The sequence below is a fragment of the Helicoverpa zea genome, chromosome 15 (genome assembly GCF_022581195.2).
Source record: "Helicoverpa zea isolate HzStark_Cry1AcR chromosome 15, ilHelZeax1.1, whole genome shotgun sequence".
NCBI classification, from domain to species: Eukaryota; Metazoa; Arthropoda; class Insecta; order Lepidoptera; family Noctuidae; genus Helicoverpa; species Helicoverpa zea.
Window position 1 is genome coordinate 9,012,208 of NC_061466.1, and position 23,066 is coordinate 9,035,273.

The following is a 23,066-nucleotide window of genomic DNA, read 5'->3' on the forward strand; positions in this document are numbered from 1 at the left end:
TATTTGTTATAGGGAGATGAAAGCCGCGTGTCGATCTCAATGAAGTTCGGTATTACGCTAAATATAGTAGGGTCGGCCAGGCGGATGGCTCCGGAATTTGGGAAATCTGCAACACGAATGTTTGTGTCGCGCGAGCAGGACAGTGCCACCTGATCGATTTAGCCGGCATTGACAGCGAGAGGTGTTTTTATATCATCGATCTATCAATCTGGTCGATATTCACATCCGCCGACGTCGTCACAGGTCCGTCTGTTAGCGATCGTGGCAAAAATAGTGGTGAAGCCGTGTGTGGGAGCGTGACGGGTGGCGGTCGGCATGTTCGCTGCGATTGCGATGCTGGATCGGAATCCTGGATTTTTGGCACCGAAAATAGTCGGGTGGGAGCGCGGCGAAACCGCGAGGGCGGGCGCGGCGCAGTGCGTGTCGCTCCGCCGTGTGAACAGCCCGCTCGTGAGGTGAGTGCAGCCGCGCTCCGCCACGCCGGCAGCTTGGATACTTCACCAGCCCCCGGCCCCAGGACTGTGCCACCTGTGACCCTCAGTGCCAACCAGTGTGGAGTATCCAAGCTCCTGGATGTTGACTCCGGCGACTCGGTGCTTTCGTTCTGTGCTACGTTCTGTATTATCTGGCTCGGCTCGGCATATCTCGTGTTGTACGGCAGTCTGCCAGTGTGTATTGAGTGTCAGGTGAAGCGAGTAAGTCGGGCGGTGTGCGTGCGCGGCTCGCGTTTTCCATGGATATGACTCGGGTTTCATCGCTCGCGCGTCCTCGCTGAAAATAGTGAGTCCCCGCGCCGCCCACGCCGCGCGCGCGCACCGCGCTAACCTATTTGCGGCATGCCCGAACATCAGTATTTATTTAGCGAGATGAGGAAACTTGTCTCAATTTTTATTTAGCCTCAGTCGTGGCCCATATATCGTGTAATTAGGACGATCGGTCCACAACTCTCTTGTTTACTGATGTTCGGTTTCCGATTACAGCTCACACTGTGCAGAAACTTAAACATTGTACGAAACATGATGGATGTTAATGATATCTTAAATGACATAGCTTATAGAGAGCTTGTATACTTGAACACTTACACACATACCTAGGTACCACACATATGTTCTTATGGAAGTTATTTATACATAACCGACTTCTACATATAATAGAAAATACGGAACATACAAAAATATTCGTTACTTTCAAATTAAGTTCAACAACTGAATCTTCCAAGCATTGCCAACATTTAAATTAGCGCCATACAATAACAATTAACAATAATAGTAGTGCCATAAATAATTCTATACATATTTTAGAGCATTAAATATTGAATGAAACACGCATAAAATATGAAAGCTTAATCATATAGGACCTTTAACAATTAATCATAGAGGAATGAGAGTATGAGGGATGACGGTTGTCACTTGCACACGTCGGTACCCGCCACGCCTGGAACTCAGAATGTTGGCAGCTCTTCAAAGCGCCTACTATTACCTACTAGCTGAAGTATCCCTGAAATTCGGGAGATAGTTACAGTTATAGATATCGAATGAAACATTTTATATTGCGTTATATATTTATGAGTTTTTGATTGAACTTTATTCTCTTGACTTTCTTACTTGGCACTTTCTATCGATACTTCTTAATAGAAACAAGATTTGATCATAAGATTCAGGTGTCATGTATAAGAGAAACAATATTTTACTTAACACCTTCTCTAATGATATTCGCACATCGTTTGCCCACTAAATATATATTATTCCAGCAGCGAATCCACCTAACACAATGATTAATTGCTTGGAGAAGCCGACGCCATCTGTTTTGATTCCATCATCTGGTCAAACATAACTTACTCAACTGACCATTACTTATTCCGTAACTTAGACATTCTAAGTAATCCCTCTTAACTTAGGTACCTACTATATCAGGTGTGTCGTTCACAATCACATTAAATGAAATGCGTTAATATACTGGTTAATATATTATGTCGATTAATACAAACAAAAAAGAAAAATACGTAAAAATAAAAAAATGATTTTTTCAAACAAAGTAAATAGAATAAAAATATGTGAAAATTAGAACACCATATAGAAGCCAGTCATTACAAACAACTGAAATTCTCCCTTGAAAACTGACATCTGTCAACTGCTCAAAACAATTGATACCTACTCCTAACTTTATCTCTGCTTTACACATGATGTTGTAAATTATAAAAACGAAAAATGACTCCTGTGGTTAAACCACTGAATGGATTAGGTTATTTTTTTTACAATTCGTCATATAATATCATAAAGTATATGCGATAGGATTTAATGTGATTGTGAACGACACACCTGATATATTTTGGTAATGGAGTTTTCCTTAACCCATTCAATTTTTAATAAGTTTGAACTTGAATATTTATCTAAGTATGACATACGAAACAAAACACTATGTCCAATGTCATAATTGATTGTTTACATGAACTTAAATCAAAATGAATAATATCTAAACATAATTTTCCCTTGAGACAACATCTCGTGTACTATATGCTTGATATACTTAATACAACTTTGTTTATTGATTGCATACAACTTATTGTTGAAATATCGATGAACTTTATTCAAGATAAGGAAGGTTGAATAAACTGTAAGTTCGGGAGCAATAACTCTATCATTGTGGCAGTTTATCTGAACAAATTGAATCTAGACTGATGCATTAGCCAATTCATTTTGGAGTTCATTCCGTAGACTCATTGAAATCTATGGATTCAGTGACGTAGCTATTGACTTATTGTTTATCTCGCCCTTGAATTGAGAGGCAGTATTGACACTTTGGATCCAATTCAATAAGAAATTGAACTTTATCGAAACTCTTTGAAGACAAGTCACACAAAGAAAGTTATAATTTTTGAAGTTGACTTTCAATCTTCTACCTTCTTTCTGTATTGGCTAAATTTGGTTTACTCTTCCATAATGCAAACCTAAGCCTGAGTTTTTAAACAAGAAGAATTTGCAATAGCCTTGTCTTAGATCAAACTAATCCATCATAAGCTTTGAGTATTTTATGAACGTCAGTTGAAAGTTTAGTTCGATTCGTTCTCTAAACTCCTCAACAACAACGAATGTTATCCTAATCCAGATATAAAAAGCAACATAATTCGTACATATATATTATTATTCATAATCGATTTCAAAATAAAGTCCAACTTTCAAATGAATCATATGTAAGCTACACCAGTTTTCACGCGAGAGGAAAGCTGCGCCACCCAAGTTAGGAAAAGGCGTAAACGCCACATAAATAAGCGTTCGTTCTAAAATTCCTGACTTATATTTAGTCTCCGGCCTGTAACAGCTGTAGTGATGTGAAAATACGGTTATTTTCGTGAACAATAATGTCGGTAGTGTTGTCAGTTCGCCAGCACCACGTCACTAAGCGGATTCGTGTGATATTTTCGCAACTTCGCTAGTTTGCCATCGTATGCGCCGTTTGTTCTGTCTCGTTTTATTAGGGTTTTATAGCGGCCAGCGATGTATGTAAAACGTTGATGTATGATCGTTTATTTTGATGGTGAGCGTTTTAGGAAAAGCGTTTGACTAGACAGGCTCATGTAGGGCATCAACACGCATTTCACACGCAATTTTCCACGAAAGACACCTAAACTAGATTGATTGATTTTGGTATACATATGTATTCGCAGAGGTACAATACCTACAACGAACATACACGAAAACGTTAGTACCTACCTATTACACACCACACACCAAGTCGGGAAAATTCCCACACACGCCTACAAAAAATCTCACATTTCATAATTTACGTAAGATTCGCAAATAAAACGCCCTTCAAAAATCTTCAGCAGCTATTTCAGTCCGCACGTTCGCAGCAACAATTTTTGTATATATTGTAAACAAACTACTATCGATGCGATCATCTCATGAACTTATCGATACAAACATTATGCAGCCGAATATCGGACGAGGTCGATTTTTTAAATGTTGCCATAAATTATTCATATTTATGGTAAACGAAAACTGGTGAAATGTGTTTCTTCTTATATTGGGTTCTTAGAAAAGTTGGGTTTACGTAAACACAGTTGTGAAAACACTGAAGTTTTTCCGACTTTCAGTATATATTAATAAGGGGATAGAATAAATGAATCTGAACAAAAATCTTTAAGACACGTTTGAATAAAGATATGTTATAGAAAACATTTCGTGTTTTTACGATAGTTTAATACTGCCTACGCAATGGCAAGCGGAAAAAGCTATACCTACGTACTATCCAATGTAATAAAAAAACCAGTAAGAGTATCTATGTCCGACGTTGTAATCTATTTAAAAAGATTTCTCAATACATTCTCACATTAAATAAAACGTGTAAACAGACGCCATTGTCGACGTCACACCATAGTTTCACACCCACTAGTCTTTGTATCTGGCTAAACATTAAACTTAATGTTTAAACAATGTTACATGTTGGCTAAATAATATTACAACTATTGTCAGCCTTTCAATCCACTGCTGGGTACATACCTCTCATCATCATCATCATCATCATCATCATCAGTATCATCTCGTAACTGTCATCAAAATCTGTCTATCCGTTTGTATGTGAATCATTACGGATAGACAGATTATGATGACAGTTACGAGACGAGAGTTTCCTTAGGCTACAGATAATTTAAAAACGTAGGGATAAGGATTCTATTAGGTTAACGGGATGACGATGTACGGAAGACTAAGAGATCCTTCAATACAATAAACCTGCTGAAAACAATTACTATATAATAGGTATTAATTTTGTAAATAAACCTGAGCAACCGCAAAAACAACAAGTTTCAACCACATCATATAATTTAATACGAAAACTCCCTATTGAGTGAAATAATCCGCTAAAAGTCGGCAAGGCTTGAATTGTGAGGCCAATATCAAATTAAAGTTGTAACAAATAAAATTACAACTTTACCGTTATTTGTAAAGCTTTTGACACGGACTGTTGTTTGGGATTTGAATTCTGAATTGAGTTTGATATGCCCGTAAATTGGATTTGTGAAATAATTCTGTGAAAACTCTCGCTTTCGCTGTTGAAAAGGAAAAGAAATAATTGTTTGGGAAATCTGAGCACTTTAATTTCTGCCTACCTGTTTTGCCAAACGCTAAGAAGTATTAGAAAATCGGATGCGTTTTGCTTAATTGTTTGATCCACATAATAAAATACGGTTTATTTTATTTAAATACGTTTCCTATGTAAAACGTAAAGACAAGACTATTCAAAATTGCAATTAAACTAAGTATCATCGTATTTTGATAGTTCGGTGTAGGTGTTGTAAGTATATCAAAAGATATAGTAAGGGGTTATTCCTCCCTAAACACAGGGTATGTGTTGATCACGTTCATATTTCATCAAGCCAAGTGTGCCGTGGCCCCACCGTAATTAGGTTAGAATATAATTTAGTATCAGGAACGTAGACCCAATAATTATGCACAGCTACATCTGGCAGCCTGGCAGTCTGCCATATTGAATAGCTACGGTGAAACTTTTGAAATTGGAATACTTTGTGTTTTTAAATAACTTCATGGAAGTATTTTTACTTTTATCCGAATAGATATAATGCTTCCTTAGTCTAGTTTATATTTTTTTTGTCTGTGGTATGACTGAGGTGAAAAAGTTTTTATTGAATTTAAAAAAGGAACAAACTAAGACTTCGCTCTTCCACTGTGGATGAAAAGTTGTTTTGAAAATAGGCAAAAAAAGTAGGATAAGTAGAATAGAGGCTGTGGATAGTTTCCAGTATCAAAAGTAATTTCAAGAAGGTACGAGTTTTATAGTAAAAGTGCAGTAGAGCGCGATTCACGCTGCATTGTCACGATTTCAATTAACTTCATGTACTCGTGTAGTATATACTCTGTAGTTCAGCGGTGGCTTTATTAAACTCATGCTGCCCTACTATGTCGGGAAAATGTTCCGGTGCAGATTTTATATTTTGTTATGAAACTCGCACTACATTCTCTTGTTATGAGAAAAAAAATGGTATGGTATTGAAAGTAGCGAATGAAAAACGTATTTTAGATGTCGAATAAGAAGTATTGTCGATTTCTGTTTCGTTTATTTATCTGAAAAAGGGTTAGTCTTACGAAAAATAATAAAAAAAAACGATGTTCTACAATATGATAGATTTTCAAAATGCCAGACTGAGCCAGCCATCCTTATTGTTCTTATTTCAAACGTACATTCTTTTTCAATAACCGAGTTCTTATTTTAAATATCAGTTTGTTTGTCAAACACTGTTTCTTCACAAATAATTCTCATTTTAAAATATCAGTTTGCGTTTTCCAGGCCGTAACTGGCGTATTTTTTGACCGGACCGTAAAGACACAAAGCCACCACCATGGACGCGATTAAGAAGAAGATGCAGGCGATGAAGCTGGAGAAGGACAATGCCATGGACAAGGCCGACACCTGCGAACAGCAGGCTAGGGACGCCAACCTCCGCGCCGAAAAGGTATTGTTTGAAGTACTACTTTATGTTTATGGAGTTAATGTTCAATTCAGCTTCACATTAGGACACGACGTGGAGACTATCTTCTTCGATTAATGAAGGAAAAGACAGTTAATGTTGACTGTACTTTCAGCTTTTTAACTTTGAAACCTTTAAACCGATTAAATTCTATCAGAAGAATATTAAATATCCTAAAGAGAAATTGGCTATTGGCTTGGAAAGTCTCCTCAGTTCGATTAAAAACTATTCACAATCAGATTGCGAATTGGATAATCCTATACCTAAATAAATACGATTTTAGCCGTCTTTTAGTTCTAGTTCTAGTAACTTCTATTTTTTAAATTGTTATCAACAAGATCAGTCATGGATACAAGTAAATTTCCATTACGCACGTACTTTATCGAAGCCAGACGGTCACGTTTTAAAGCAGTTCGTCTGAAATCCTAAGTACGGTCTATATTTTCAGCATGTCCCAAGTCCCTAGCTATAAAAAAACTAAATGTTACATTTATTTTAATCGTAACAAACTTGTTCTATTTGTGCCCACGCTAAAACGTATTTTTAGTTACGAAAGTATTTCAGAGAACCCAAATATGTTTTAGACTCGACTTTCATTGAAATGTGTGTGAATTTGCATATTTGATGCTTTCGTTGAAATAGGGCCGAATGGAATTTCCCGAAGGTATTTAATGGGTATATGGTAGATCAATTGAAAGCTTCAATATTTATTTCATCCATAAAAATAACGCAACCTAAATAAGTAAATCGCCTCATTTTTTTTAGTATTTTAACAAGCCTAGTAAAGGGCATAGGCTTTGGCTAGAACCCAGTGGTTCTAAAGACCAGTAAAGTGATTCTTAATACTACCATAAATGCATTCTTCAGTTCTCTACCATAAGTCTTTGACCCTAAAAGTTACATCTGAACTGAAATCTTCGTTTAATAAGATACGTTCACATATTTATTTCAAAGGGTACACCAGGGCACTATCCTAGGCCCACCCACCTTCAACCACTCTAACAAAAAACCGTCCCCCCTTCCAGGTCAACGAGGAAGTCCGTGAGCTCCAGAAGAAGCTCGCTCAGGTGGAAGAAGACCTGATCCTGAACAAGAACAAGCTGGAACAGGCCAACAAGGACCTTGAAGAGAAGGAGAAGACCCTTACCGCCACCGAGGCTGAGGTTGCCTCCCTCAACAGGAAGGTGCAGCAGATTGAGGAGGACCTTGAGAAGTCCGAGGAGAGGTCAGGCACCGCCCAGCAGAAGCTGCTCGAAGCTCAGCAGTCTGCTGACGAGAACAACCGGTGAGATATATACTTTTCATTACTGTAACAGTTTGTGCTGGTGGTTTCACCAGGGTCCTGTGGGAACTACTTCATGTACCAAGATTAAAAGTAGCCTGTGTCTTTTTTTAGGCTTTAGGCTATCTACGTACCTTTGATGTTAATTGCTTCAGTTGTTTTGTCATAAAAGGCGGACAAATAGACATAGTTACTTTCACATTTAAATAATATTAAAAGTATTAGTGTAGTTAGTTTGGTTTAAATTAGTATCTACCGTTGTTAATGAGCTCAGGTGTGAAAGACAATGTAAAGTTTAACCTGCCGATATCTGTACACCACTTTCATTGCAATACTTCGTGTAATTTTAAGAAAACATTTGTAACTCCATGTCTAGAAATAGTATAAACCTTCGACATGCAACGTCATTGAAATAACTACTTATGTTGTACTTCCTGTGAATTTGAAGTGTATTTCCGGTATTTGATTTACAAGCAAAGCAACAGTTTACGTGCCACACTCTAATTAGTTTCGTGGTGTGAACTAGAGATTAGCATACGAAATATTGTTATTTCATTAAATTCGAAACATTTTTCGTTACGAACTATTTTTATTATGGTTTATACTTAGTACAGACGGGCACGTTCTTAGTTAGAATTTACGATAGATACCCTAAAAAGCTCTTAGGGGATAGTAATACTACTTAAGTTCTTTATTATATAAGTACAATAAAACGAATATTTTAACAAATTAATGTGACTCTTCATGAGTAGATAAGTGTTTTATATAAGATACTAATCGATTTTTGAATAGGTAATTTTGCTTAAACAATTTCTTTATTGACTCTGTCTCCGACCACTACGATCACGAATCTAAATACTACAATTTTTCTTATCCTTGGAAATCAAAAAGAAAGCAAACAAAAGACAATTTGTTAGATTTTTACCATTTCCAAGAAGGTTGCCCATGCATTCCTTTCCTGCAGTATGCTGACTGTATAACGTTGGTTCCAGTATGTGCAAGGTGCTGGAGAACAGGGCGCAGCAGGACGAGGAGCGCATGGACCAGCTCACCAACCAGCTCAAGGAGGCGCGTCTGCTCGCCGAGGACGCCGACGGCAAGTCCGACGAGGTCACTATATTCTTCTTTACATGTTGCTGTTGTTTCAATGTTGCTTAAGTCTCTCTAAAAGCTGAGATTTCTTTGATTCTGCTAGAATGCAATATCAAAATATAAGATTGAAACGAAGTTTTTGGAACAATTAAGACTTTTCATATTCTTCTGAAACATGTTTCTGAAAATATGTGGCGGAGATCTGTTACTTTACTTTTACCTTTTCATAGGTGAACATTTTAAATTGTATAATTAGGCAAGAAATGTAATCTAAATACTAAATGTATTAAAGCAGATAGAAATTAATATCAAAGACATAGGATGATGAGGAAACTAACAATGACTGTTGATGATGCACAGGTATCCCGCAAGCTGGCCTTCGTTGAAGACGAGCTTGAAGTAGCTGAGGACCGTGTCAAGTCTGGAGACGCCAAGATCTCAGAACTTGAGGAGGAATTAAAGGTAAGAGTGCATTGAACCATAAGTAGTTTATCTAAACATGACAACCACTATTTTATAAAAGTAACTTAAAGTATATTTAATAAAATAATTTTGTATCAAGATGATCTTTCTGAAGTTTATACCTACAATTATGTAGGATCAGAATGAAAATAACTTACAAATCTTGTCACCCAGGTCGTAGGTAACTCCCTCAAATCTCTGGAAGTATCGGAAGAGAAGGCCAACCAGCGCGTCGAGGAGTTCAAGAAACAGCTGAAGACCCTCACTAGCAAACTCAAGGAGGCCGAGGCTCGCGCCGAGTTCGCCGAGAAGACTGTCAAGAAACTGCAGAAGGAGGTTGACAGGCTCGAAGGTACGACCACAAACAATATTAACCTCATCATAAACAAAAACTTAAATCTATCAAAACTAAGAAATACTTTTCTGATCTCAAAGTTTCAACTAAACAAATCTAAATATCAAGTAACGAAATCTTCTATAATGATAACTTGATAACTTTTCTAACAAAAAGAGAATACTATGGCTTCTCTTAATATCTGCAAAAGCTTTTTAATCAAAACTTTTCTAATAAAAACTCATTGTTTTTTTCTTACTGATCTTGAAGTCTAGGGGCCGGGACAAAGTCGGTTCGCTTCGTAAGTTATTATCAAATGACTAAATTTTGCAGACGCATTATTCAACGAGAAGGAGAAATACAAGGCGATATGCGATGACTTGGACGGCACATTCGCCGAGCTGACAGGATACTAACCAGCCCTTACAGCACATAGTTTAAGTCAAAACCGTCCGAATCACTTTGCCCTAAAGTCCATTTTGATACGTCACTTGCATCGCCTGGACCCTGTTCATAGTAGCCGACCGTAGATTTACAGAACGAGTTCCATTTCAGTATCTAAACTGTATCTTATAACGCCTAACCTCTTGCTGGATGTGTGGGGGACTGTCCTTGTACAGTATAGTGTAGACGTATGTCCAGGAGCATTTGCGACAGTCCCCCGAACACCTCGTGTTGAGCCCTGCTTTCTTTGTTTGTGATTAACATGTCTATCGCTTTGCTGCTACCGTCGCGGACCAATGCTTCCAAGGTAATGTTGGTTCTTTCTTAATCACATAATTCTTCTATTTAAAAATTATATTTAAAGCTGTTCGCTTGCGCCATAAATATGTCTTAAAGAACTCTATCACTAAATATAATTTACTATGGTTTTGTAACAATCTTCTATTAACGACTCTTTATCTACCTCTATAGTATTAGTTAAGTGATAACTTATTTTAAATAGCTTCGGAAATCAGAACTAGGTACAGTTTCCATAAGTACCTTTCCTATTTAGTAACTAGACATAGATAAGTAGGTAAGTATATACCGAAGGGTTTAACTGACAGGTTTACCAAGAACTTTTTTGTCATTCATTTTAAAGTATTATTCTAAGTTTTATTCCTCTCAGATGAGTATTTTTAGTTTTCTTTCACCCTATCTGTACAAACAGTTGTTGGTACACCTCTAGACCCTGATCAAGTGTAAGCACCGTTCTAACATGTGTATGTATTAACAGATGAGCTCGGAATCAACAAGGACAGATACAAGAGCTTGGCCGACGAGATGGACTCCACATTCGCCGAGCTGGCGGGATACTAGACACCCACTCCTTCCACACATTCACACACACACGCAGCCCGCTGCCACACACACATACACGAACAAACACACAATCGTACACGTGATGTAATATTTATTAATATTTTATGTAAATTTATTTACGATTTTCAATAAAATTAATTTATAACAAGTTACTTTTTACGTTTTTGTGGTTCCCTTTATCTGAAGTTTAATCTAAGACCAAAAACTTTAACGAAGTTCATCTGAAATATAAAGTATACTGTTAAAAATAGATAATCGTTTGGTGCTAAAGCAAAATGTGAATTCATGAGTACAGTGACTAGTTTGTACTTTTACATGCAATAATAAAATTGATATTTTAATTACTATCAATTGTTTTATTCAACATAATTATCAAGAAACCATTAAAAAGACTGCTACATTAGTCCGCTAAACGATCCGTTGGTAAAAGGGTATAATAACTCCTATTTTGCATAGCAAGCATATTGAATAACGTTATTAGAGCCATCCATTTTCCTAACTGAAACCCGGATAAACACATTAGTCATCGGAAAATTAGATTGTACGTCAATTATTTACAGCGGAAACGCGCCTTAAACTGTCAACTGTCACATGACGTCTTTCCGGCGTCGCGGAGTGGAGGGGCGAGCGCGCATGCGCGGCGGGCTTCGTCCCACGCATGCGTGACTACCCTCAGAGCTCAATCGATAGTGCAGTGTAGATACAGCCTGTTGGGCTACGCTTATTTTCCCTTATTTTCCCGATTGCTCGTCGTTTTTCGGTGGAATTTGTGAAGTAATTCGTCACGGTGTCGGTGTCAAGTAGCGTACTGCCTGGAGCCATCACTATGAAGATGCTAGCGCCTCACGACGGCCCTGATATCGCGCCAGTCGACTCAGGTCAGTGAAAACAATCATTAAACCACTACTGTAATTGCATATCGAGTACATTGTCTCATGTTCATCATGAATAGGATTTCAAAGGGGTTGGGTGGTCAAAGAGTGGTGTTTTGAGCAAAATACTTGATGCGCAGTTGATAGATTTATGTAGAAAGGAGGCTTTGTTATGTCGAAATCATATAAATAAATATATGAGCAGATCGTTTTGTGCTTAAAATACAACATTTTACAACGCCCTCCTATTTGAAAAAGCTAATTTACTGAAACTTAGAACATATTATTATTGCGAAAGTTAAAGGGTTGAATGTCGAGGTGATCCATCTTCGTCGCAGGATGTTGTCATCCTTTTTGCAAAGAACTACGCAAAAGGCTTACGCAACTTTCATCTCATAGAGAAACCAGTTATTTGAACAAGAGTTTTTTATACTCATGTGTCAATATTCAATAAGGATAGACATATTTATTTTATTTTATACCAAGTCTTTGTCCTTTAATTATATGTACCTACCGTTCCGATAGCATAAAATAAACATATCTGAGGATAATAATTTAATGTCAAAGTTATAGCACGTATAAAAATATTTATGTTTCATAATATTATTGTGTGGCCTCTGAAGATTACTGGCCATCATTTTTCCGGCCAGTAACCATTATAGGTACTTGATTCTAGAATTTGAAATTCGAATGCTTCAAAATGAATATCTATTTGGTCGATGGTTCTATACAATGTTCAGGTACGAGGTACTATGTTAAGAGTTTTATTTAGTAAAAGGAAGGAAAAATGCATTTTAAGTCTATAATTAAACACGCATATCTATCTATTGTTATTTCTATAAACAACAATGTGGGATCAAATGATGAAGATTCACGAATCGGATAATGTTTTATCATAAAATACTGCGATACATCTATATCCCTAATTGATGCCCTATTGCTGTGCTACTGCTGATCTCCTTACTAAAACATTTTCTCCGTATAAAATCGATAGATTCATTGCAAAAGTGTACGCTATAAACCAACCTTTTCCAAGAACATTAGTCATACATAGCTTAGCTGAGAAACGTCATAGTTATTCATACCTACTGAACTACAAAACCTGAAAAAAAAAACATGTTACAAAGCAGGTCGGATTACACGAGTTTTTTCTATAAACACATTATATATCTATGTTTAATGTCACCGCTGTAAATATCTTATTACATACTAAAATAGACTGGTATATAAGGGGAAAATGGTCTGTTCTGCAGCGCTGCAAACTTAATTAATTATAATCGCTTGAAGCGCTTTTTTATAACATTGCTTTGTTATTTTTAATTGTCTGCTGAAGGCATCATTAGGGACCACCCACTCGGCTCGGAATTCGGATCAGATACGCTTTTATAAACTACCCACACAATGGAATTGTATGGCACCTACTACTCTACTCAGATTTTTGATATGAGACTCAAGTGTGTTTGTTGTGGTACAATCATTATATAGTACCTAAAAATAAACATAATTTTTTTTGACATCAATTTCGTCTGAAATTTTTAACTGAAAAATAATGTAGAATAAATATGCAAGCAATATTAAAATTAATTTTCTAATTGATACCACGCCCTGAGTAACCAAGGAGCTTTAAACAAACAAGAGAAAAAGGTCATTAGCACCTTAACTGGTAACATTTGGAGGTTACATAAACAGTGTCACTTCAATAACCTCATGTTTTTAGACAAAACAATCTTTCACACCTACATATTATTATTCTTAGTCAAAGGTTATAACATGAATATAATATAGTAGTATATTCAACCATCTTCTTTTTCCCAACTATGTTGGGGTCGTCTTCCTGTCTAACCGTATGCAGCTGAGTACCAGTGTCTTACAAAGACCGACTGCGTATCCGTCCTTCTCAACCCAGTTACTCGGTCAAATTATTATTATAAGTCAAAAGTTATAATATGAATATTCATTCCGTTTATTGAATAACTTCCTGAAAGCCTGAACAATGATGTATGGGGGTTTGTAACCCGTAATTTCGTGTATTTTGTGGGAATGACTTGCACACTGTCACCCCTCGTCCGCTTAAGCCGCAAAATGTTGCTTGTTCATAACCTACGTGCCGTATCAACTGGCAAAGGTATTAAGCAAGTAAATAGTGTCACATATAAGTATATTTGTTTGGGACGGACTGCTATTTAAAAATTTATAATAATAACACCACGGTTACAATGGAATACCTATCTATCACTCTTCGTCCATCTTCTTTTCTTTGGTAACTAAATCGTCTTTATTTATGAATTTCACTAATTTCCTTCACAATTACCTAATATTTCAATTATTAATATTTAAAGTAATTAAATAAAACAGCAAGCAATAAAATGGGTCAGTAAGACCCTTTCAATAATAATTGACGCCCCAAAAAAATAAATTTCAGCATCGCGTCCATTTTTCATGCAGTTCACAAATCATTAGTCAATAACAACACAAAATGAAAGCCCCTGTTGACAGCTCCCGACGGACGGGGGCTATCGGTTTACTGAAAATTTTAATAACTAATATTATAAAAAAGACACTTTTTTGTTTGTATCCGAGGCTCTAAAACTACTAATCCGATTTAAAAGATTCTTTATCTATTGGGTAGCTACACTCTTCCTCAGTAACATACGATATGTATTTCCCGGTATGGGCAGTAGTTCCCATGAGACACGGGTGGAACCGTGGGAAATCGGCTAGTAACTTATATGAAACCGATGTCAAAATTCAATCTCAAACCACAAAATAGCGGATAGATCGCTTATTGCAACACGTAGTTAAAAGGACATTTTTTCTCAATTACAGCCTTATCTGATGGACAAGCTATTATTATGTATTTTTTGGAAATTGTAATATTCGAGGTGTTATTAGTTGTCATGACTGATGTTCAGATAACATATTACATGAACTGATATGATTGTTGGCAGTTAATGAGAACGGCTGCTATCGAACATCCTTGGCAGTCGGTACGGGTAGTCAGAAGCCAGTAAGTCTGCAACCCAATAACCAAGGGGTATTGGGTTGCCCGGGTTGGTTGAGGAGGTCAGATAGGTAGGCTCCTTGTAAAGCGCTGGTACTCAGCTGAATCCGGTTAGACTGGAAGCCGACCCCAACATAGTTGGGAAAAGGCTCGGAGGATGATGATGGTTAATGAGAATGTTATGTGTCTCGGGAGACTCGTTTTCATGGACAGTGATTTCTTAATCAGAGAAGTTGATCCGTATGAAGCATTTGCGACGGTAGCATATTTAGTGTACGAAGGTTTTAGACACATAAATAAAAGTTGCAAGTAGATTAAAAATAGTCCGATGGGATCACATTAATGCGAAGTTGATTAAACAAGTTCAATTTTTTAAATAAGTTTGTTTTTTTGTGAAAATTATAAACCAATACCCTCGTCAGTCTTCAGAAGTAATTAATCAATTAGCAAATCAATTAAAAAGTAAAGTGGATCTCCATAACGATATTAAAAAATTAGCATAGAAAATAAAAAGTAAAATTGAGTCGGTGCCGGTACTCAAAGCCGACGGGCATTTTGTGATAGAACTGAAACATTTGAAAGTGCGACTAGAGGAAAAGATGATTGCACCATCTTATAACAGCTTCCATTAACATTTTGTGACATTCAGGCACAGTGGGATTGACCTACATATTATCCGATACCCAGTCTCTCTATAATTGGAAACTCATTTCACAGTCACCATGCACTTCAGCTCATTCAATCGATTGCAGGCTTTCATCTGACATTCAAGTTTATAATGTCAAATCAATCTGACAGATAAAATGCGGTCTCGGATAAAATGGTGCGGAAAGTAGAAGATAAGGATTTATTCCGAGATTTTCTCTTTGATCAAGTTTAATATTTTATGTCGGTTGACTGAATGATTGATTTGCCCTTGATCTAACTTTACTTGTAGTAAGATAATGTCACATCTTTAAGTAGTTACCATGGCGATTTATTGAAGGCTTGGTTTATGTGTGGTATTAATTAAGTAGGGACTTGTAACTTCTTTAAACATGTGGTATATATGTGACATTATACGTGCATCCTTCGAGTAATTAATTATCTTGAAATAATTGTACCTACGTAACTACTAACTACAAATAGTAGTTGGGGATGTCAGTCAATTAATTAAAAATCGACAAAATATATAATAAGTTATCCCTGTAGTTGCGAATGACAAAATATACTCCGCCCACGGACTAGACTTAAGTCTAGGCTGTCAGTGGGCGGAGTGACATGGAATTATATTAGGCCTCCGCAAACGTTTGTCAGCTAATAGGATGAGGCTCGTAATCCGCCTGGCAGGTGCGCAGACGATCACAAATCGGTCAAGAGTAATGTACTTGTAAGTAATGGTCCTGAGTGATGAATGGAGTTTCTAATCGTATCTGAAGGGTGTTATAAATCTTATAGATATATATAAAAATGAATTTCTGTTCGGTAGTCTCACTAAAACTCGAAATGGCTGGAATGATTTAGCTTATTTTGGGTTTAAAATGTGTGTAGGTGTCCAGGGAAGGCTTAAACGATACGAAGTTCGCGGGATCAGCTAGTGTTTGATAAAATGTGTAATTTCCTTTGCTGAAGATTTATGGTAAAGCGATATAGTGCAATTAAACAGATGCCGTTCGTTGATTGAAGTCGTTAGTAAGTTTTAAAACAATCCTGTCCTACTTTTCCCCATTTATGTCGAGAAAATATAGTTGTGGAGGTTGTAGAAAGGTTTCAATCAACACGTGCCAAGAACGAGAGAGATGTAGGTAAACACTGTTGCGTAATCGAAAAGTTAATTGAAAAGAAATGCTTGTTGCTTACCGTTTGCCATTTCAATAAATACAAAGAATATTGTTTGATAAATAATATAATATAAGCATTGTTGTTATATTAAGTTATATTATTTCAAGTTTAGGACCTAGTTTCTATATTTATACTTCGGCCGTTCAGAGAATGCGTTCCTGACACCTATCAGTTAGTCACGACTAGTGATGGGCACAACATAACACTGAGTTCGTTACCGTTCCTTCAAAATGAACCGCCGCATTATTTTAAGATTATTTTCGTTTTAAATTGGCGGAATCATTTGTTTTATATTTTAGTTATTTAAGTGGAAACCAAAAAAAGGTAATATTCATATAATAAAATTGTTTTATTTATTCTTTGTTACAAGTACATTGAATTGAATGTGCGAACAGAATATTAATCAGACTCCGATTTGCTTGAGGAGGTGGTGTCTTCATCATCATCTTCGCCTACATGTATAATTATATTATTATCAATAACAGAATCAATCCTGATATCTCGGTCTAACAAAAGCCGGGTAATCAAATAAAAACAGATCGAAAACACTGGAAAAACGTGGTCTATGCGCACGAAACGACAACGGACGACTGTTTTAGCGTCACAAAATGGCGGCCCATAACGCCATTTGGGGTTACCATTTTTAATCTAAGTATAAAAATGCGGTTTGGTCATAGTTTTATTTTTATTTTTCATAAAAGTTATAATTAAGTCTTATAGTCCATTATTTTCCAATTCTTAAAAAGAAAATCAAAACGTATTATTTTATATTATAACTGTATAAGAACAGATTACGATACTTGCCTGTTATTTTTAGCACAGCACTACAAAATATAAACCGCTGACATAACCTTGTAATAGCGCAGTATAGATTTAGAAAAATATTGTTTACCAAGTTATTTGACACTCAGTTTGGCACAAAATTATAACATTCATTGATTATTGATATAATAATGTTGTTTTAATGCTCCTCAATTGTTAAAACGGTAAACAACCAGCAAAAATATTTTTATCGTAACTGCAACGCCATTGCAAAGTTACGTCGTCAGTTCAATCGCGACGTGTCAGGAACGCATTCTCTGAATGGCCGAACTATAGTCTCCTTATTTTTTGTCGCTGTTTGTTTTGGAATCATGGCGCAGGACTTGGTCCTAAGTATACAAAGGCATACATTTATCTCAGCCATAATACAACCTCAATTACCAAAAAGATACAGCCTCCTTTCACTCAACCTGCCAGTGCTAATAGAATCAGCAAAGAGATCTAACACAATAATGCGTAGCTTTTGGTCCCAAATTAACTAATTTAGTTACGTGAGCCGCCGGTAGAGGGCGACACATTTCTATAATACAATTAGTACCTACGTACCTATGTCCTAGAGGCGGATAGAGGTAGAAAAGGTATTTATACCTAGTATAAAAACATTGAACAGGTTTTATGAGTCTGGTTAGATCGTAATATCAGCTGTGAAGTTAATGAGTCATTCGTAGGCGGTTGTTAAGGTAATCGATAGATGAGTAATATTTTTGCTAAAAATAGTAGTGGCAAAAATAGGAAACCTATATCTGGATGCGACATAAGTTTAAGTAGCTAAGTTTGCCAAACTAGCTAAACCAGCTATATCCATAGTGTAAATCATAATAAAAGCTATTTGCAAAACAAAGGTTGAGTGACTCAAAAATGGGATGGATAATTTTCCACAAATACATACATAAAACAATTACATAATCAAAATCTTTACCTCTGTTGTCTAAGCGTCATATGCTCGTGAATACGTGAAAGTCAACAATACATGTTGACTTTCTTTCTGCAAGAATTTATTGTGTAAAATACAAAAATATGTTTTACTTTACGTTTTGTTATTATAAAAGCATATTCAGTTACTAGAACTAGAGTTATTTATTAAATACAATATCACCTCGTGCAGATAACACTAGTCCCGAGTATTGTCAACGAAACGGAACTCGCGTTTCCATCAGTTGGCGCCCACGGCTTCCCAACAATATACTTACCTTTGTATTATTTAATCTTTATTATGTATTATGTGATAGTAGCTTTTACATAATAGTTTTGTTAGATTTCTACAATTCAGTACTCTGTAAATCATAGCTGTTTATTTGTTGTCTGAAATTAATGTTACAAAGCACAAAACAAATAGAAAATGCCGAGCCTTTGTATGTTTTTTTATCTACGTGGTCCCTTGGATATGATCTTATGTATAATCAGGATAATCGTATCCCATGCTTACATATAGTATTAGGTAGAATGCTTTCAAAATTATCTCACGCATTTACAATTTGGAACAACAAAAATTAAGCATTTACTCTTTTTCAAAAGTATCAAATGGAAAATTACCTGAAATTCATATCTTTGACACAATCCGTTGTTCTAATTAAAAAAGACAGACGTCCCTCGTCCTTCAAGTAACCTTATCACAGCGATCATTCCGTCTGGAAACCATTAACTTGTTAGTTCATAACCTTGAGTTACGAACATGTTCGAGGTGCTGTGATTTATATTTATTAACAGTAATACTTAAGGGCTGTTTAAGAAAATTCTCACTTATAAACGTTGCTTAAGCATGTCCTAACTAACATTTAATCACTACTTAAGACTTTAAGTAGTGATTAGTTAAAATGTTGCTTAGACGGTGATTAGAGATTTTATAAGTAAGGGGGTATTTGTATGCCTGTCGGGGCTGCGGGTTATTCGAAAGAGATACCGCGGCCCTAGTACACAAAAGGCCTATGACGGAACACGACGGTTTTTAGTCAGTAAGAGTCTGACACTCCCTCTCCGCTGCTAATCCACAGCGGGAGGGGTCATTTGATAATTTTTGACGTCGTTAAAAAAAACAAAAAAAAGGGTGTATTTGTATACTTAATTGTAGGTAGGTATACTAAACACGTTACTGCCATGTACCTTTGTAAGGAGGAAAAAGCCTATGTGTTGGCATGTAGTTAGAATGTGACCTTAGTGTCTCAATGTGGGCATTTTGGTACAAATTTAATGTAATTGAATCTCAATTAATTGAGGTAGCTTCTCAGCCATTTCTGAAAAAAAGGAAGATAGTAAATTAAAGCATGGTTGGGAATTCAAAGTTTGCTAAAGACTCTTGAAATTATCTTATTTCAGAAGGTGATCAAAATGGCGAGGTTTTTAGAGTGATCTAACTCAACATCAGTATTTCTTTACTTTATGTTACTCTGTCGCCATATACAGGAATGATATTTAAGCAGTGCGCAAAAAAAAAAACTGGGGGTCCAGAATCGTTAACAGAACGTATCTGCATCATCAGTAAAAAAATTTTTTTCATTCTTTTGTCCGCCCTAAAATCAGCAAAATATGGATACCAACTATTCGTACGCGCGCCGAGCGGAGCTCGCGTCGGTAAAGCTAAGCGTCCACTTGTCGGTATCGTACGCAACGGACGTATCGCACGCAACGGATCGTAGTATTATTTATATAGAAACTCAAACAAGATGTGCGATGCGTACGATGCGGACAGGTGGACGCACTTGTTTGAGTTTCTATATAAATAATACTACGATCCGTTGCGTGCGATACGTCCGTTGCGTACGATACCGACAAGTGGACGCTTAGCTTTAACCGGTTTCGCGTTGCCGCCGTGCATACTACGACGACTGTGACCGTACTATCGGTTACAAAATAAAAATATACGTATCTATAAAACTTATTTAACTATAAGTTGACAAAGTTTGCGCACTGGATAAAATTCATTCCTGTATGTATCATCTATTGGCCGATGTAGTCAGAAAATAAAGTTCATATAAAATTAGTCATACTTTATTGCATTCCAGAATGTAAAAAAATGCTGTATAAGGACCTAGTTACAATATACCGCTACCAGAAACATAATTCTCTATGTAAAACAAGGAAATGTATTCAATGTTCTTGTCGGAATAGCTTCCGATAACGATATCGGTCGAGGTTATTGATCGGGAACCGAAACCATTACACTAAACGGAATCCTATACTATTAGAATAATATTATGTTAGCCGAGAGAATATTCTGACAGAATGCCAAGAGATATGCGAAGTTGAATCGTTTGTGAAATCAATGCTATAATTTGCATTATTGATAGAAATATTTGAACCTACTTAAAATATAAAAGTTTTTAACTCTAAGTGCTCCATGTACTTAACAAAATGTTTTTGACATGAGTCTACTAAAAATAAAATCTGGGTCCGGAGTTAACTCTCAGTTTCAATGAACACTTTATTTGTGCATAATTTATATAAAAACATTGTCAAGAAAACAACTCTTTTGTAACAAACTAAAGGAGATGGCCAAATTTTCATAGTAAAAAAACCCAGAATCGACAGCAACGAAATGGGTACCAATGGGTTCATTATGATAGACCTTTGATGGTGCCAAAAAATCCAGCCTGAAATCCATGGGGTATAGGAGCTATATCATATTTTCACAAAAATATGTTATGTTGATTTTAAAGATTATTTACATAAAGTGCCATAAAAACGAGGTATACTAATATCATACATGCGAATAGTAATATCACCATAGTTACAGAGTTTGCCTGGTAATTAAAAGGTCTTGAGTTTGACCCTCTCCCCCCCCCCCCCCATTGCACTCGTCACATGAACCTCTCCAGATACGATTAAGTAGCGACCTCACCTACTTGAAGAGGTTTCCCTGTTATGTGTAAACTTCTGAACTGGCAAAGGTTAATTAAAAAAAAAAAAGTAAAAGAAACCTTAAAAATATTTTTTTTAATTTTAGGTTTTTAGTCACTATTCGCATTAGTGAAAAGTTCTCGTCGATGCGAATAATATAAGCCCAAACACGAGGTAGTTAATATTTACCATTGCCGAGTTCCCTTGACCTTCTCTCTTCTCCATCACCAGGTCAGCTCTAAACCTTTACTCGTGTATAGTGCTAACAGACATACACCTGAGTGTAAAGTTTTTACCCTAGGTGCACAACATCTAATGAACAGCAAACAGAAAAGTTAAAGTTTTTTATGTACTAAAATCTTCATCTAAAAAACCTTGTAAAAAGAGAACCCCATGGTTTTTAGATGATATGAAATACTTTTTATAATTCACACATTATACTGAATTCAACCATACATACGAAGTTTCTGTCGACTCTGGGTTTTTTTTTGGCCATCTCCTTTTATTAAAAATCAAAAAACTGAAAATTCATATACTTTCAGATTTCTAAAAGCAAATATTTATCAATTTACGAAAGTAATAAAGTTGTATACTTGAAAAATACATACGTTGATATTAATACATTATAACACATAGTAGCTCTCTACATACGATAATAACATACCACGTTATTAAATCGTTTGGGCGTAGCAGGTGCTACGGCGTAGCGGCTACGCGTGGCTACGTTTAATATTGATGTCTACGTAATTCGGTGCGTTCACCTTTTATGTTGACGGTAGATTGTTTTTTTGGGAGCGGTATTATTTTAAATTATGACTATTTATGGATCATGAGCATTTTTTATATAAATCCTCTTATAAATCTTAAATAAAAAAACTTTGCTTTAACTTAAAAAAAATATCTTCGAAGGGGAAATTACTTCTTAAACCTGGCTTTACTGAACTCTCTGTGTCATCATATGTATATCCTGGCAACACTAAACCTATAGAATATCTCGTGTGCAAACTAAAGCTCTTTATAAAGCCGTACAGATGGCAGCCGAGTGTCACGAACGTACATAATGTTATTATGCGGACTGTACTTGGAGCGCTCGGTTGCCAACTGTTTTGAAAACTCGTTTGAAATATTCAGTTTAACCTTATGAAAAATTGTAGAATTCAGTATCAACAGAGTTCTTTAAAAATCATTCCTGGTAGCTTTGTAGGTACTGTGTATCCCGGTAGGAACATATGTATCCCGAATTTATCTCGTTCGTCGCAAAAGTTCCAAAGAAGGAAAAAAAAATAAGCTTTACAATATAAACTGCTATATATACTTCCTAACTTGATTACATCCCTCACATTTTCATAAATACTTAAGTAATTTTGCTTTTACAAAAGGTACTTAATGCTAAGTACATAGTCAGTGCCTATCTACCTTTCTGAGGGTCAGACGGTAGCTCCCAACCACTAGTACATAAGTACTTATTATTTAAAAGCTCTCCCTTTGAGCTGAGGGATGCAAAGAGGATTCATAATGATACACTCGAGTAAGAATAAAAAATACACTTAAACTAAGATTTTGTTGAGGTAAAAATTATTCTTGTGGTTTGATTGTACCTCTGGAGGTTTTGTTTTCTTTTTTGAAGTTAAATTAATATGCATGTTAAGTAGTACGTATTATCGTGATTATATAGAAGATGGTATAAGACAAAATTGACTTAGGTTTTAGGGCCCAATAAGTTTAATTAAAACATTTTTTCAAGAATGATTCATATT

At 36.1% G+C, this 23,066-nt stretch overlaps 2 protein-coding genes across 5 annotated transcripts in view; both read left to right on the forward strand.

The window, feature by feature from the left end:
- Positions 1–308: 308 nt before the first annotated feature.
- LOC124636891 (tropomyosin-1) lies at positions 309–11,306 on the forward strand. Of its 4 annotated transcripts, none has more exons than XR_006985162.1 (7): positions 309–455; positions 6,304–6,469; positions 7,510–7,769; positions 8,759–8,876; positions 9,219–9,320; positions 9,495–10,405; positions 10,874–11,306. XR_006985162.1 is itself a non-coding variant. In XM_047173154.1 (7 exons), the coding sequence occupies exons 2-7, from the start codon at positions 6,356–6,358 to the stop codon at positions 10,954–10,956; spliced, it is 855 nt and encodes a 284-aa protein (XP_047029110.1). In that variant the 5' UTR covers positions 310–455; positions 6,304–6,355; the 3' UTR covers positions 10,957–11,306. The 4 variants fall into 4 exon arrangements, 2 of the variants coding, with proteins under 2 accessions (XP_047029110.1, XP_047029111.1); XM_047173154.1 differs by having other exon boundaries at positions 310–455; positions 9,495–9,672; XR_006985163.1 differs by having other exon boundaries at positions 324–455; positions 6,290–6,469.
- Positions 11,307–11,611: 305 nt separating this feature from the next.
- Positions 11,612–23,066, forward strand: part of LOC124637025 (synaptotagmin-4) — a 38,588-nt gene continuing 27,133 nt past the window's right edge. The window contains exon 1 of the mRNA XM_047173341.1: positions 11,612–11,837. Within this exon, the coding sequence (XP_047029297.1) occupies positions 11,786–11,837 (52 nt within the window). The 5' untranslated portion in view covers positions 11,612–11,785. The remainder of the gene's footprint in view (positions 11,838–23,066) is intronic.

Excerpts from the sequence above, each read along its gene's own strand:
- LOC124636891 (XM_047173154.1), top strand. The coding sequence starts at position 6,356 with ATGGACGCGATTAAGAAGAAGATGCAGGCGATGAAGCTGGAGAAGGAC. Across the intron at positions 8,877-9,218 it reads CCGACGGCAAGTCCGACGAG|GTATCCCGCAAGCTGGCCTT; the intron begins GTCACTATATTC and ends GATGATGCACAG. Across the intron at positions 9,673-10,873 it reads GGAGGTTGACAGGCTCGAAG|ATGAGCTCGGAATCAACAAG; the intron begins GTACGACCACAA and ends ATGTATTAACAG.